We start from the raw sequence: 16,026 nt of genomic DNA on the forward strand, positions 1-16,026 counted from the left end.
AGGTGTGGTTACCTAATTTAAAAGGTCTCTTATCAGTGTGAACAAGCTGGTGTGTAGTGAGGTGGGATGAAGAAGTGAATCCCTTCCCACACACCGAGCAGGTGTACGGCATCTCCCCAGTGTGAACTCGCTGGTGTGTCAGCAGATCCCTTGTGCTTTTGAAGCTCTTCTCACAGTCAGAACATTCTAAAGGCCTCTTCTTGGTGTGAACAAGTTGGTTTGCAGTGAGGTTGGCAGACTCTGTGAATCCCTTCCCACACACAGAGCAGGTGAACGGCCTCTCCCCGCTGTGAGTGCATTGGTGTGCCAGCAAGTTGGATGAACGAGCAAATCCCTTCGCACACACGGAGCAGGTGAATGGCCTTTCCCCTGTGTGAGTGTGTTGGTGAGCCAGCAAAGAATTTCTGCTTTTAAAGGTCTTCTTACAGTCAGAACATTTAAAAGATCTATCATCAGTGTGAACAAGCTGGTATGTAGTGAGGTGGGATGAAGAAATGAATCCCTTCCCAAACACGGAGCAGGTGAATGGCCTCGCCTCAGTGTGAATACGCTGGTGTTCAGTGAGGTTCCATGAACGAGTGAATCCCTTCCCAAACACGGAGCAGGTGAATGGTCTCTCCCCAGTGTGAATACGCTGGTGTTCAGTGATGTTCCTTGAACGAGTGAATCCCTTCCCAAACACGGAGCAGGTGAATGGTCTCTCCCCAGTGTGAATACGCTGGTGTTCAGTGATGTTCCTTGAACGAGTGAATCCCTTCCCAAACACGGAGCAGGTGAATGGTCTCTCCCCAGTGTGAATACGCTGGTGTTCAGTGATGTTCCTTGAACGAGTGAATCCCTTCCCACACACCGAGCAGGTGAATGGTCTCTCCCCAGTGTGACTGCGCCGATGAGTTTCCAGCTCAGATAGGCAAGAGAATCCCTTCCCACAGTCTCCACATTTCCACGGTTTCTCCGTGGTGCGGGTGTCCTTGTGTCTCTTCAGGTTGGACGATCGGTTGAAGCCTCGTCTACACACAGAACACATATATGGTTACTCCCCGCTGTGAAAATTTTACTTATATAACAGATTCTACAAACAAATACTAATTATGATATTCATACAATATTACAGTTGTGTAGTAAAGTTCTTCTAGCAGGCAGTGTCCACCCACTGAGCAGACCGATAGCAGATCTGGGAGGCACCACAAGATGTTTCACCTTGACTGCAGCAGATTTCAACGATGAGTTTCAGGAAGCCCTTGAATGTGCCGGTAAGTTTCAAACTGGGTTGAAATATTGCTGGAATTGAATGACTACCATATTTGAATCATTAACCTGCCTCTCCTGAGGGGAGTACGCGGAACCAGCCCAACGCGCCCGAATTAAAGGTAGAAATCGGCACGTTGAAGCCAACACGCTTACATTTCTGGTCACTTTAACCGACCCACCCGCATCTAAACCCACGGGCAGCTCCACATTAAAATTCCCCCCCATGCCCCTGTTTATAAAGCCCAGGAGTTAATTGGAACTATAAACTTCTTAAATTGATAGTTAAGACAGATGGCTTTGCCCGTTGCCTAGACAGCACAATGATGTTTATGGACCTCTCCAACAGGGAAGGTCCCTGTGTAGAGAATAACAACAACTTGCATTTGTGTAGCACCTTTAACATAGTAAAACATCCCGAGGTGCTTCACAGTAGCGTTATCAAACAAAATTTGACACCAAACCGTATAAGGAGATATTAGCGCAAAAGAGGTAGGCTTTAAGGAGCGGCTTAAAAAAGGAAAGATAGTCAGGAGTTTGGGGGAACGAATTCCAGAGCTTAGGGCCCAGTAGCTAAATGCACGGCCGCCAATGGTGGAGCGATTAAAACTGGGGACGTGCAAGAGGCCAGAATTGGAGGAGCGCAGCAATCTGTTGTAGGGCTGGAGGAGGTTACAGAGATAGGGAGGGGTGAAGCCAAGGAGGAATTGAAAAAAAGCTTCAATTCAAGAGTTTCTGGGCAGATAGTCTTTTAATTCAGAATCTAGCAGCCTCTATGTAAACATACAATAGCAAAATGCTGCGACTGCTGGAAATCTGAAATAATAACAGAAAATGCTGGAAACACTCAGCAGGTCATATGTATATGAAATAAAGAAAATCTGTCTTGTGTTTAGAATTTCATTCTAAATCTAATTTAATTGTGCCAATATTTTCATTTTGACAATATTTTCATTTTAATTCCAGAGCTATCTGTGGTAGTGCTGAAGCACTTTTCCCATTTTTTTAGGTGCGGAAGGGAATTCAGCTTGGAGAGCTGAAGACTCCCATTTGGGAATTCTTTTTAACGTTAATTTTTTTTTCAGAAGGCAATTGAGCAGCAGGGCTGAAAACTGCATATTTTTACATCATTTTTAATGTTATCATTTCTGACAGCATTGCCCTTTTAAGAATATGAGAGTGCATTGCCCTTTTAACATCCCACAATGCTTTGCAAAATCTCAGCCTCACTTTCAGAGGCTGAGCGAAGCTCCAAAGCTGCTTCTGGACGCCACATTGGGGCCTGATGCCAGGACAAACACTGCCAGGAGGGCATTACATTGTCAGTTTACCACTGGGCCAATAATCATTGGCCCCCAGCGCCAATTTTTCAGTCCTACCGGTGCCACCATTTTCGGTGGCTTTAATCCCCCCGGCCACGGTGGCACTGGCAGCTTTCTTGGAGGCCACGAATTTCTAAGCCTGTATCTTTTGACATCGAAGGCGCTCTAGCTTTGGATGTTCTTCCTTTCCCCCTTGTGTCTATGCTATACCCAAACCATCTCCTCGCTGAAGATCTCCCATTAAGAATATAAGAAATAGGAGCTGGAGTAGGCCATTCGGTCCTTTGAACCTACTCCACCATTCAATAAGATCATGGCTGCTCTTCTACCTCAACTCCACCTTCCCACACTATCCCCTTATCCGTTGGTTCCCCTAGTATACTAAAATCTATCGATACTGTCTTGAATATACTCAAAGACTGCATCCACAGCACTCTGGGGTAGAGAATTCAAAAGATTCACACCCTTTGAATGAAGAAATTTCTCCTCATCTCTGTCCTAAATGGCTAACCCCTTATCCTGAGACTATGATCCCTAGTTCTAGACTCTCCAGTCAGAGTAAACAGCCTCTCAGCATCTACCCTGTCAAGCCCCTTAAGAATTTTATATGTTTCAATGAGATCACCTCTCATTCTTCTAAACTCTAGGGAATATAGGCCTAGTTTACTCAATAATCCTTCCTATTTCTGAACTACTCTTTATTCTAATGAAGTTAGTCTCTCCTAGTCCTTCGTGCATCTTGTATCTCCTCTCTAATGCTTCATCCTGTTACTCCTCCCCCTGCCAACTTAGGTTAAACCCTCCCCCACAGTACCAGTTAACCTCCCTGTAAGAACATGGGTCTCAGCGTTGGTGAGGTACCCCCAGTCAATCTGTGTGTGGTGCACAGAATTGGACACAATGCTCCCGCTGGGACCTAACCAGTGATTTATAAAGGTTTAGCATAACTTCCTTGCTTATATACTCTATGACCCCGATAATAACTGCGAGGTGCATTTGGAGTGCAGGCGGCGGCGGGGGTTGGGGGGGCGGTTCTGATATTGCATGGGAAACCCAAAAGTAAATTCAGCACGTCTGTCTGTGGTACTTTAACGCAGGCAGCTCATTATAATTTTCTTTCTGGGTTTGCCGTTGAATGCGTGGCAGCGGGCGTGATGAGGACCCACTTGACGTGATCTCAACTCGGCTATTTAAAGAGCCAATCCAAAGGTGGAATTTGGATGAGCTGGGAGTTGGCCGTGCAGATTCTGGATGCCAACATGTCTGGTGCCATAAGTAGGATGACAGACATCTTAGCCTTGGCCTTACAGCGCGTCACATGAATTGATGGGGACCAATGGGGAGATGTGCAATGGGTGCTTGGCTGTTTGTAGGACTGCTTTGTGTTAATGGCATTGGGGAGCATTGGATGTGGTTCTTACATTAATCCTGTGGTGGTAACTAAGTGAACCTTACAATAATAAGGGTATCCTTGGCTTCCTGGGCAGCATTGTGAGCGGCTGGTGCTGCATTGGCGTCATCCTCCTCCTCCTCCTCGGATTTCTCTGCAGATAATGGATGCTCAGCGCCTTGTTCCTCCTCCAACTCCAATCCTCACCGCTGCGTAATGTTGTGCCACTCCTTAAGTCTGCTTCCAGGTCCAAAGACGCCCGGGATCTCGGACTGCCGCAGGATGAAAGCATCATGGCAGCTCCACGGGAATCTGGAGCGCACCTGCAGAAATATCTTCTTGTGGTTGCACACCAGTTGCAGATTGATGAAGTAGAACCCCTTGCAGTTCACGAACACTCCTGGTTGATCTGGGCGTGTGCAGTCAATGATGCCCTCCACATGTGGGAAGCCAGCCAGAGATGCAAACTCGAGCGCCAGATCATTCTGACTGGCGTCATCACAGGCAAAGTTCACATAATTGCCGGCCCTGGCAAACAACCCATCAATCACCTGTCTTATGCATTTATGGGCCGCTGACTGGGAGATCCTGGATATGTTTCTGGCAGAGCTCTGGAAGAATCCAGAGGCAAAAAAGTCGAGGGCGGTGGCCACTTTCACTGCCACTGTTATCTCGTGGCCACCAGGTCCAGCTGGTCTATTTCTAGGGAGCTGCAGATGGCTGCCACCACCTGACACGACAACCTCAGCCTCCGGAGGCACTGCTCTTTGGAGAGGTCTAGGAAACTGAGCCTCTCCATGTACACCCTGTTTCACGACTAGTGCATCCTGCGGGCTGTACCCCTCTGCTGCTCTTCTCTCTGCTGTGCAGCTGCAGGACTGTCAACAGCAGGCTGTTGCTGCTATTGCTCCTCATCCAAGGTCAATCTAAGGTGCCACCCATCCTAATCTGATTCTGAAAACCTCCAAAGTGTAGAAAGAAAATTCTCAGCAGAAGTATTGGGAACAAACCCTTTCCCAGTGGTAGGTAAGAAAGCAGCCGTGATCACTGAGTATTTATTGGAGTATTTGCCTGACTTTTAATAAGCCCCATCAATTCGCTTTGTGTTCTTGGCTAGGTCTCAACGCCGAACTCAGGAAGCCCGTGGATGCGCCGTTAAGTTTCAAACTGGGTTGAAATATTGCTGGAATTGAATGATTACCATAATGAATCGCTAACCTGCCTCTCCTGAGGGGGGTATGCGGAACCAGCCCAACGCGCCCGAGTTAAAGGTGGAAGTCAGAACATTGAAGCCAACACGCTTACATTTCTGGTCACTTTAACCAACCCACCCGCATCTAAGCCCACGGGCAGCTCCACGTTAAAATTCCCCCCCATGCCTCTGTTTATAAAGCTAAGGATCCCATTTGCTTTTTTAACAGCCTTCTCAACTTGTCCTGTCACCTTCAAAGACTTGTGTACATACACCCACAGGTCTCTCTGTTCCTGCACCCCCTTTAAAATTGTATCATTTAGTTTATATTGCTTGTCCTCATTCTTCCTACCACAATGTATCACTTCACACTTCTCTGCATTAAATTTCATCTGCCTGTATCTTCCCATTTCACCAGTCTGTCTATGTTATCCTGAAGTCTGTTAATATCCTCCTCACTGCTTACTACATTTCAAAGTTTCGTGTCATCTGCAAACTTTGAAATCATGCCCTGTATACCCAAGTCCCAGTCATTAATATGTATCAAAAAGAGCAGTGGTCCTAATACTGACCCCTAGGGGATGCCACTGCATACTTCCCCCCAATCTGAAAAACAACTGTTCACCACTACTCTCTGCTTTCTGTCTCTTAGCCAATTTGGTATCCACACTGCCGCTGCCCTCTAATCCCATGGGTTTTAATTTTGCTAACAAGTCTATTATGTGGTACTTCATCAAACGCCTTTCGAAAGTACATATACACAACATCAACCACAATACATTCATCAAATCTCTCTGTTACTTCATCAAAGGACTCAATCACGTTAGTCAAGCACAATTTGCCTTTAACAAATCCATGCTGGCTTTCATTTATTAGCCCATACTTTCCCAAGTGCCAATTAATTTTGTCCCAGATTACTGTCTCTAAATGTTTCCCCACGACCGACATTAGGCTGACTGGCCTGTAGTTACCGGATTTATTCCTCTTCGCTTTTTTAAACAGGGGTGCAACAATTACAATCCTCCAGTCCCCTGGCACCACCTCCATATCTAAGGAGGATTGGAAGATTGTAGCCAGAGCCTCTGCAATTTGAGCCTTACTTCTTCCCTCAGTAACCTAGCATGCCTCCCATCCGGACCGGGGCTTACTTCTACTTTGAGGACTGCCTACCTTTTAAGTACTTCCTCTTTATTTTTATCACATCCAATATCGCTACTACCTCCTCCTTTACTGCTACATTGGCAACATCCTCTTCTCTAATGGAGACAGATGCAAGTATTCATTTACTACCTCAGCCATGCCCTCTGCCTCCACAAGAATTTCTCCTTTTTAGTCGCTAATCGGCCCCACCCTTCCTTTGACTACCCTTTTACTATTTATATGTTTATAAAAGACTTTTGGGTTCCCTGTTATGTTGGCGCCTAATCTATTCTCACACTCTCTCTTGGCCCCTCTTATTCCCTTTCTCAGATCTCCTCTGTACTTTCTATATTAAGCTTGGTTCTCTGCTATATTATGAAACTTACATTTGTCATAAGCCTCTTTTTTCTGTCTCATGTTAATCGCTGTGCCACGCGTCATCACCGCGATCCGGTCTAAAAATGGTGGCCTCCACTCTAGCGCCCTTCTATGGCGTGGGACTCGGTGGCCGCCATTTTGGTGAGGGCCTTACTGCTGCCGATAGCAGTGCTGGGCCTGGAAATGTAAACTAAGAGAGGGTGACGCCACGCTGACTTAGCGTCACGCTCTGCGAACTTGGACCTTAGCGCTGAGTTCAGCAGACTGACAGAGGCGCTGTCAGCAGCTCTTAAACAGAAACACACATCTTTCAGGTTAGTTTGCATTCAAGCTTTTGGATTGGATTTTTTTTAATTTTATTGAAGTAGTGGCTTGGTGCAATACAAGTTTAAAGTTTAAAGTGTGCAGGGAGTGCAGCTGGATGCTTGCAAGGCCTTGGATGGAAAAGAAAGGAGACAGAAAATGCTGGAAATACACAGCAGGCCGGGCAACATCCGTGGAGAGAGAAACAGAGTTCATGTCTTAGGTTGAGATGCTGCCTGACCTGCTGAGTATTTCCAGAATGTTATGCTTTTATTTCCGGTTTACAGCAGCAGAGGGAAGAGGGAGATGCAGAAGAGGAGGAAACAGAAGGATGGGTGCAAACCAGACAGTTCCTTTCTGGTGGGGATATCAGGGATGGAATCATCCGTCTGCAGTACCAGTGACCGCAACCCCAACTTCCGTTTCCACATTTGTCCCACACCTTACCTTCCCTCTCTTACTGACCATCACAGCGTCCTCTTGGCCACAATGCTGAAATAAAAGCCACCACAAAGCAAACTTTCCAATCCAACTTTATACATCTATCCATCCAATATGACATCAAGAAATCAGCTCATCACCCTTATGCATTCCCTTAGTGACTGCCTGTGTGTGCCTTTGCCTATCCTACTGATGTCACGCAGTGTTACCCCAGTGGATGCAGCATGGCTGATGGAAGGCTGTTGACTTTCAGTGGGGGACACTGCAAATGGCCTTGCTGGTCAACCTTGAGGAGCTCGGGGCTGGGAGTGTAAACTCGAGTGACGGTGTTTCTTCTTCTTCTTCTTTACTCTCCTCTCCCTCTTCTTGGTTACCCACTGGCTGGGCAGGCTACATTTCTTGGGTGTGTGAAATGAGGAAGGCACAAGGGTGGGGTTGTGGTGAGGGGAGGGGAGGAAAGCAAGAGGTGCATGCCAGAAGATGGATAACGTATGAGGATACCAGCATCTTGTATCCATTCAGCCCTGTCGTTGACCAAGCCAAGAATGGCCAGCATCATCTTCTCCAAGGGGGTGAGGTGAAGCTAGGAATGGGAGGTGTGCCTCGTGATTGGTAAAGATTATTGGTAGTCGAGTTATTGTGTGTGGGGGGGGCAGTCGTGCATTGAGCAGTGTGTGAGGCTAGTGATGCAGTTGGTAGGAGAGGGCTTTTGAAGATCCATTCACTGACCTTGACCAGTGGTCTGAGGTCATGAATCTTCTTTGGGCACTGGAGCCAGTAGGTGGGCAGCGATAGCCTCGGTGATCTGGTCCCACATCATTCTTTCTGGAGGGCCTCCTGTCCCCTGTGGGACCTCTCTTGCGGTGTTGACCCACTGCACAAAGTTGGAGTGCCATGTGAGAGACCCTGGGTGCCCTTTCTCTGGCTTGCTAAGAAATAGGAGCAGGAATAGGCCACTTGGCCCCTCGAGCCTGCTCCGCCATTCAATAAGATCATGGCTGATCTTGGGCTCAAAGCCACTTCCCAGCCCGCTCCCCATAACCTTTCACTCCCTTATCGTGCAAAAATTTGTCTATCTCCACCTTAAATGTATTTAATGACCCAGCCTCCACAGCTCTCTGGGGCAGAGAATTCCACAGATTTACGACCCTCTGAGAGAAGAAATTCCTCCTCATCTCAGTTCTAAAAGGGCGACCCTTTATTCTGAAACTATGCCCCTGAGTTCTAGATTTCACCACGAGGGGAATCATCCTCTCTACCTCTACCCTGTCACGCCCCCTCAGTATCTTATATATTTCAATAAGATCACCTCTCATTCTTCTAAATTCCAATGAGTATAGGCCCAACCTGCTCAACCTTTCCTCATAAGTCAACCCCCTCATCTCTGGAATTAACCCAGTGAATCATCTCTGAACTGCCTCCAATGCAAGTATATCCTTCCTTAAATAAGGAGACCAAAACTGTATGCAGTGCTTAAGGTGTGGTCTCACCAATACCTTGTACAGTTGTAACAGGACTTCCCTGCTTTTATACTCCAACCCACTTGAAATAAAGGCCAACATTCCATTTGCCTTTTTTGATTAAATGCTGTACCCGCATGCTAACTTTTTGTGTTTCATGCACAAGGACCCCCAGGTCCCTCTGAACTGTAGCATTTTGTAATCTCTCTCCATTTAAATAATAGTTTGCTTTTTTATTTTTCCTGCCAAAGTGGATAACCTTGCACTTTCCCACATTATACTCCGTTGGCCTCTCCCCGGTGTGAGTGCATTGGTGTCTCAGCAAGTGGGGTGAACGAATGAATCCCTTTCCACACACGGAGCAGGTGAACGGTTTCTCCCCAGTGTGAGTGCGCTGGTGTGCCAGCAGATCATTTTTCCTTTCAAAGGTCTTCTCACAGTCAGAACTTTTAAAAGGTCTCTTATCAGTGTGAACAAGCTGGTGTGTAGTGAGGTGGGATGAAGAAGTGAATCCCTTCCCACACACCGAGCAGGTGTACGGTCTCTCACCAGTGTGAACTCGCTGGTGTGTCAGCAGATCCCTTGTGCTTTTGAAGCTCTTCTCACAGTCAGAACATTCTAAAGGCCTCTTCTCGGTGTGAGCAAGTTGGTTTGCAGTGAGGCTGGCAGACTCTGTGAATCCCTTCCCACACACGGAGCAGGTGAACGGCCTCTCCCTGCTGTGAGTGCGTTGGTGTGCCAGCAAGTTGGATGAACAAGCAAATCCCTTCGCACATACGGAGCAGGCGAATGGTCTTTCCCCTGTGGGAGTGCGTTGGTGTGCCAGCAAATAATTTCTGCTTTTAAAGGTCTTCTCACAGTCAGAACATTTAAAAGATCTATCATCAGTGTGAACAAGCTGGTGTGTAGTGAGGTGGGATGAAGAAATGAATCCCTTCCCACACACCGAGCAGGTGAATGGCCTCTCCCCAGTGTGAATACGCTGGTGTTCAGTGAGGTTCCATGAACGAGTGAATCCCTTCCCAAACACGGAGCAGGTGAACGGTCTCTCCCCAGTGTGAGTACGCTGGTGTTCAGTGAGGTTCCTTGAACGAGTGAATCCCTTCCCACACACCGAGCAGGTGAACGGTCTCTCCCCAGTGTGAATATGCTGGCGTTCGGTGAGGTTCCATGTACGAGTGAATTGCTTCCCACACACGGAGCAGGTGAACAGTCTCTCCCCAGTGTGACTGCGCCGATGAGTTTCCAGTTCAGATGGGCAAGAGAATCCCTTCCCACAGTCTCCACATTTCCACGGTTTCTCCGTGGTGCGGGTGTCCTTGTGTCTCTCCAGGTTGGACGATCGGTTGAAGCCTCGTCTACACACAGAACACATATATGGTTACTCCCCGCTGTGAAAATTTTCGTTATATAACAGATTCTACAAACAAATACTAATTATGATATTCATACAATATTACAGTTGTGTAGTAAAGTTCTTCTAGCAGGCAGTGTCCACCAACTGAGCAGACCGATAGTTAGCAGATCTGGGAGGCACCACAAGATGTTTCACCTTGACTGCAGCAGATTTCAGCGACGAGTTTCAGGAAGCCCTTGAATGTGCCGGTAAGTTTCAAACTGGGTTGAAATATTGCTGGAATTGAATGACTACCATATTTGAATCATTAACCTGCCTCTCCTGAGGGGAGTACGCGGAACCAGTCCAACGCGCCCGAATTAAAGGTAGAAATCGGCACGTTGAAGCCAACACGCTTACATTTCTGGTCACTTTAACCGACCCATCCGCACCTAAACCCACGGGCAGCTCCACATTAAAATTCCCCCCCATGCCTCTGTTTATAAAGCCCAGGAGTTAATTGGAACTATAAACTTCTTAAATTGATAGTTAAGACAGATGGCTTTGCCCGTTGCCTAGACAGCACAATGATGTTTATGGACCTCTCCAACAGGGTAGGTCTCTGTGTAGAGAATAACAACAACTTGCATTTGTGCAGCACCTTTAACATAGTAAAACATCCCGAGGTGCTTCACAGGAGCGTTATCAAACAAAATTTGACACCAAACCGTATAAGGAGATATTAGCGCAAAAGAGGTACGTTTTAAGGAGCAGTTTAAAAGACGAAAGAGAGTCGGGGAGTTTGGGGGAACGAATTCCAGAGCTTAGGGCCCAGTAGCTGAAGGCACGGCCGCCAATGGTGGAGCGATTAAAACTGGGGACGTGCAAGAGGCCAGAATTGGAGGAGCGCAGCAATCTGTTGTAGGGCTGGAGGGGGTTACAGAGATAGGGAGGGGTGAAGCCAAGGAGGAATTGAAAAAAAGCTTCAATTCAAGAGTTTCTGGGCAGATAGTCTTTTAATTCAGAATCTAGCAGCCTCTATGTAAACATACAATAGCAAAATACTGCGAATGTTGGAAATCTGAAATAACAACAGGAAATGCTGGAAACACACAGCAGGTCATATGCATATGAAATAAAGAAAATCTGTCTTGTGTTTAGAATTTAATTCTAAATCTAATTTAATCGTGACAATATTTTCATTTTGACAATATTTTCATTTTAATTCTGGAGCTATCTGTGGTAGTGCTGAAGCACTTTTCCCATTTTTTTAGGTGTGGAAGGGAATTCAGCTTGGAGAGCTGAAGACTCCCACTTGAGAATTCTTTTTAACATTAATTTTTTTTTCAGAAGGCAATTGAGCTGCAAGGGCTGAAAACTGCATATTTTTACATCATTTCTAACAGCATCGCCCTTTTAAGAATATGAGAGTGCATTGCCCTTTTAACATCCCACAATGCTTTGCAAAATCTCAGCCTTGCTTTCAGAGGCTGCGCGAAGCTGCAACGCTGCTTCTGGACGCCACATTGGGGCCTGATGCCAGGACGAATGCCACCAGGAAGGCGTTACATTGTCAGTTTAGCATTTGGCTAATAATCATTGGTCCCCAGCGCCAATTTTTCAGTCCTACCGGCGCCACCATTTTCGGTGGCCTTTAACCCCCGGCCACGTTGGCACTGACAGCTTTCTTGGTGGCCACGAATTTCTAAGCCTGTATCTTTTGACATCCAAGGAGCTCTGGCTTTGGATGTTCTTCCTTTCCCCCTTGTGTCTATTCTATACCCAAACCATCTCCTCGCTGAAGATCTCCCATTAAGAACATAAGAAATAGGAGCTGGAGTAGGCCATTATGTCTTTTGAGCCTACTCCGCCATTCAATAAGATCATGGCTGCTTTTCTACCTCAACTCCACCTTCCCACACTATCCCCTTATCCGTTGGTTCCCTTAGTATACTAAAATCTATCGATACTGTCTTGAATATACTCAAAGACTGCATCCACAGCACTCTGGGGTAGAGAATTCAAAAGATTCACACCCTTTGAGTGAAAACATTTCTCCTCATCTCTGTCCTAAATGGCTAACCCCTTATCCTGAGACTATGATCCCTAGTTCTAGACTCTCCAGTCAGAGTAAACAGCCTCTCAGCATCTACCCTGTCAAGCCCCTTAAGAATTTTATATGTTTCAATGAGATCACCTCTCATTCTTCTAAACTCTAGGGAATATAGACCTAGTCTACTCAATAATCCTTCCTATTTCTGAACTACTATTTATTCTAATGAAGTTAGTCTCTCCTAGTCCTTCGTGCACCTTGTATCTCCTCTCTAATGCTTCATCCTGTTACTCCTCCCCCTGCCAACTTAGGTTAAACTCTCCCCCACAGTACCAGTTAACCTCCCTGTAAGAACATGGTGAGGTGCCCCCAGTCAATCTTGTCCAGGTCACTCCTGCCCCACAACTGGTCCCAATACCCCAGGAACTTCAACCTCTCCCTTCTGCACAATCTTTCCAGCCACGCATTAACCCGCCTGTCTTACTGTTCCTATACTCACTAGCACATGATGCTTGGAGTAATCCAGAGATGACCACCTTTGAGTTCCTGCAGTCAGAGTTTCAGGAGCGGGGCAGGAAGTTAAAGAGCAGGACCTCAACCCTTTTCCTTCCTATGTCGTTGGTTCCAACATGGACCACGACCTCTGTCTGTTCCTCAGAATGTCTGCACCCATTCCGTGATATCCAGTAGCTGGAAGACATAGGGCAGGAATTTAACTCAGGGGTCGGGTTGGAGGCGGGACTACAACTTTCAGGGTTGTAGTCCCGCCTCCATCGAGATGCGGCCAATCCACGCGATTTTAACTTGATTGACCTTGTTGAGCCCGCCCAACGGGCTCAGCAGGCCAATTAAGGGCCACCCGGCAACAGGTGACGTCACAGACTGAAATTTCATCTGTCAAGAGCTTTTGACAGATGAAATATCAGTGTTTCACAGCTGTTTGAAGCTGTCAAACACTGACAGTCTTACTTCTAACCTGAGTCCTTTTCCACAGACTCAGTTAGAAATCTCTCCTGCACAGTAAGCTGAAGGCTGTCACTTTTGACAGTTCGCAGCCATTCTGCTTTCTGTGCCGGTGAGATGAGGGACTCCCGGAACCTAAAGGAAGGAAGGCTGAAAAGGTAAGAAAAGGTATGTAAAACTTATTTAATCACTTTAGACACACCAAACACACTTACCTTTGCACTCATGCACCCATCACTCACCTGAACACCGACATCTCGACTCCTCCAAGTCCTTCAACCCGACGGCCCTCCTCCTCTAACTTGGCGTGGTTTGGAGCCGTCGGGAATCCCACACTTCAGCATCAAAAATAGGGATTAGGCTAAAAACTGCCTGTTAACTACCTGTTAACAGGCAGTTAATTGGCACTAATCCCTTCCCGCCTCGGGTAGGTGGGTCCCAGTGCGGGGCGGGTACACGCCTCCTTTGAAACTGGCATGGAGGCGGGTTTGGGTGCGGGAAGGGGTCGGGACCCCTGATTTCGGGATTTTAACCCCCCACACGCCTCCAATCCCGACTCCATGGCCCAATGAAAATCCTGCCCATAAACCCATTACCAAAAGAATGAGAAGAGGTTAGGAGAATTTTTTTTATGCAGAGGGTTTGTAGGACAGGAACTGTCCTCCCAGAATCAGTGACGGAAACAGATTCCATCAAAAGGAAGTATATAAATATTTTAAAAAGAAAAATTTAAATGGGTGTGGGGAAAGGGCAGGGGAATGGAACTAACTGCTCTTTCAAAGAGCGATGGGCCAAATGGCCCCCTCCTTGTAATGTAAACATTGATTCATTAGATCCTTAGAAAATATGTAATTGCTGTTAAAGTGATCGGCATTTAAAATACTCTTTAAAAAAAGTTTTCACAAGGAAAGAATCATGGTCATGGCATAAAAAACTAAGCATGGGATATGTAATCAGCAGCAGATTAGCCACTGATAATGCCAGAGCAATAATGTTTGAATGGCAGATATTGGCCATAACTACTCGCTGAGTTAAAAACAACCATATATCTGCCTCATGGTAACTGCACCTGTACAATATGCTAATTTTTATGGCTATTCATTATACATTATAGCATGCTGACTCACTATACGCAACAAAGCAAGAAGCTCCTGAAGAGTGTATTCATTGACCTGGAGTAGGTACAAAAAATGATATGAAGTTAATAACCTTAATTGCAATGTACATCTTGGGCACTGCTGGTGGTTGTTGTAGTTTTGTATGACGGGAGAAGCTTATAATGGGATGTCTAGTTTGGCTATCCATTCGATGGCCTCGTGAGGTGCCAAGTGGAGATGCCAACTGCAGGTGTTTAAAGCTAGTAATGTGAATGGCTAGTGCCAGCTCTAGGAGAAGTTAAGGATTTTTTTTGTTTGTTTCTCGGTTGGAAAGGAGCAGGTTATAAATCACTGAACGTTTTCTCTCTGAGGTGATCCATCACGCCTGCTGCCTAGTGGCAGCTGCTACCTTTATAAGCATTTCCTGTAATTGTCTTTCACTAAACTGCACTTGTAGAAAGGGGTAAAGCAGTCATGTTGGATGTGGGGTTTTTTTTCAGTTTGTTGTTTAATCCGTTCTTGTGTTTCAGAGCAGAATGTTTCCAAGACTCAAATTCCTGCACAGTGCCAGCATGGGCTCAGTCTGACAAAGATTAACCTGAATGATTTTGACATAATAGGTTTTGCTTTAAGAGATCAAACAGGTAACAACAAGGGACTGAATGGCAAAATCTATATAAAGATCATTGCATCTCCTCCAAGGCCGTTGCACACTGCACTGTGCGTTATATGCACTTCAGAAAATGATGTCCATAATATTTGAACTTGCATATTAAGGTTTTGGAATAAAAATATTGTACATTGATAATTGAATACATTTTCCTGCTCACTTATAATTTTTCCTTTGGGATTTTAAGACAGCAACAAAGGTTATATCTAGACATTAGAAACTACAAAGCAGAATAAGCCCTTCAAACTGTGAGGATGCTTGCATTACTTTGTAACTGAAAATGAATCATTCATAAAAAGCAACTTTTCTGATGCAAATCACAATTATATTTCACCTTCTTTCCTAATTTCCATTGCTTTCCTGCAGGCACCGCAGTGATAGTGGGATAATACCTCTTATCGAGTCTGTGAAATGATCTTGGCTAACTTACAATGAACAGGTTTGAATGCCTACATTAAAAGGACTGTCAATCCTTTTAGCATTCTATGGTGAATGCAGATGTGACTCGTCAGCCTATTAGCATTCCAAAGACATGTCATTATCTCAGATCTTAAGGGGCTATAAAACACATGAAAAAAATCTCTTAAAATTGATGTGGCTACTCTTTTTTCATGTCAGAATCCTCTGAATGGTGAACTCTCCTTCAGCCATAGCTGAATTTTTCATTTTAGAAACTGGAATCTGTCTTTTACAGCTAATTTTTTGCACACATTATTATTCATGTAAAATAGCAATCAAGTGATATGGCTTACCAAAGATATAAGAGCTACTTCCCGTGGAATATAGAACCTGTTAAAATTCAAATGAGATAGAGTTCAGTTCTATGGGCCTTCTTTACTATCTCTAGAAGAAGCAAAATCTACCCTGTATTCAAAGAGAATTATCTTTCATCACTTCCATTTGAATTTTTTTGTGATTCAATTTTGACTGTGCCAGGAAAATATACTCTGCATTATGACTACCAGTTCAATAATCCTTTTCTTAACAAGAATATAAGGAACTTGTATGGTGTTTTTTTTTGGCTACTCCTACT

General features: G+C 45.5%; 2 protein-coding genes across 2 annotated transcripts in view; both read right to left on the reverse strand.

Moving 5' to 3' along the window:
• The window catches only part of LOC147104441 (uncharacterized), a 159,725-nt gene extending 152,992 nt beyond the window's left edge, over window positions 1–6,733 (reverse strand). The window contains exons 1-3 of the mRNA XM_085962183.1: window positions 6,679–6,733; window positions 4,168–4,369; window positions 13–1,010 (exon numbers count right to left, since the gene is read on the reverse strand). Of these exons, the coding sequence (XP_085818309.1) occupies window positions 13–1,010; window positions 4,168–4,369; window positions 6,679–6,733 (1,255 nt within the window). The remainder of the gene's footprint in view (window positions 1–12; window positions 1,011–4,167; window positions 4,370–6,678) is intronic.
• A 35-nt stretch (window positions 6,734–6,768) lies between these two features.
• On the reverse strand, window positions 6,769–10,249 carry LOC147104442 (uncharacterized). The gene is made up of 3 exons (XM_085962184.1): window positions 9,653–10,249; window positions 9,156–9,586; window positions 6,769–6,847 (listed from the first exon to the last, which is right to left on the reverse strand). The coding sequence occupies exons 1-3, from the start codon at window positions 10,247–10,249 to the stop codon at window positions 6,769–6,771; spliced, it is 1,107 nt and encodes a 368-aa protein (XP_085818310.1).
• Between the last annotated feature and the right edge of the window lie 5,777 nt (window positions 10,250–16,026).

This window comes from Somniosus microcephalus, chromosome 19 (genome assembly GCF_052327205.1).
Source record: "Somniosus microcephalus isolate GS21.2 chromosome 19, FLI_Smic_1.0, whole genome shotgun sequence".
Lineage (NCBI taxonomy): Eukaryota > Metazoa > Chordata > Chondrichthyes > Squaliformes > Somniosidae > Somniosus > Somniosus microcephalus.

Coding starts and splice junctions, on each gene's coding strand:
- LOC147104442 (XM_085962184.1), bottom strand. CDS start 10,249: ATGTGTTCTGTGTGTAGACGAGGCTTCAACCGATCGTCCAACCTGGAG. Junction 9,587..9,652: donor AAAGACCATTCGCCTGCTCC/GTATGTGCGAAG, acceptor CACAGCAGGGAG/AGGCCGTTCACCTGCTCCGT. Junction 6,848..9,155: donor ACCGGGGAGAGGCCAACGGA/GTATAATGTGGG, acceptor TTACATTTCCAG/GCCCAGCACTGCTATCGGCA.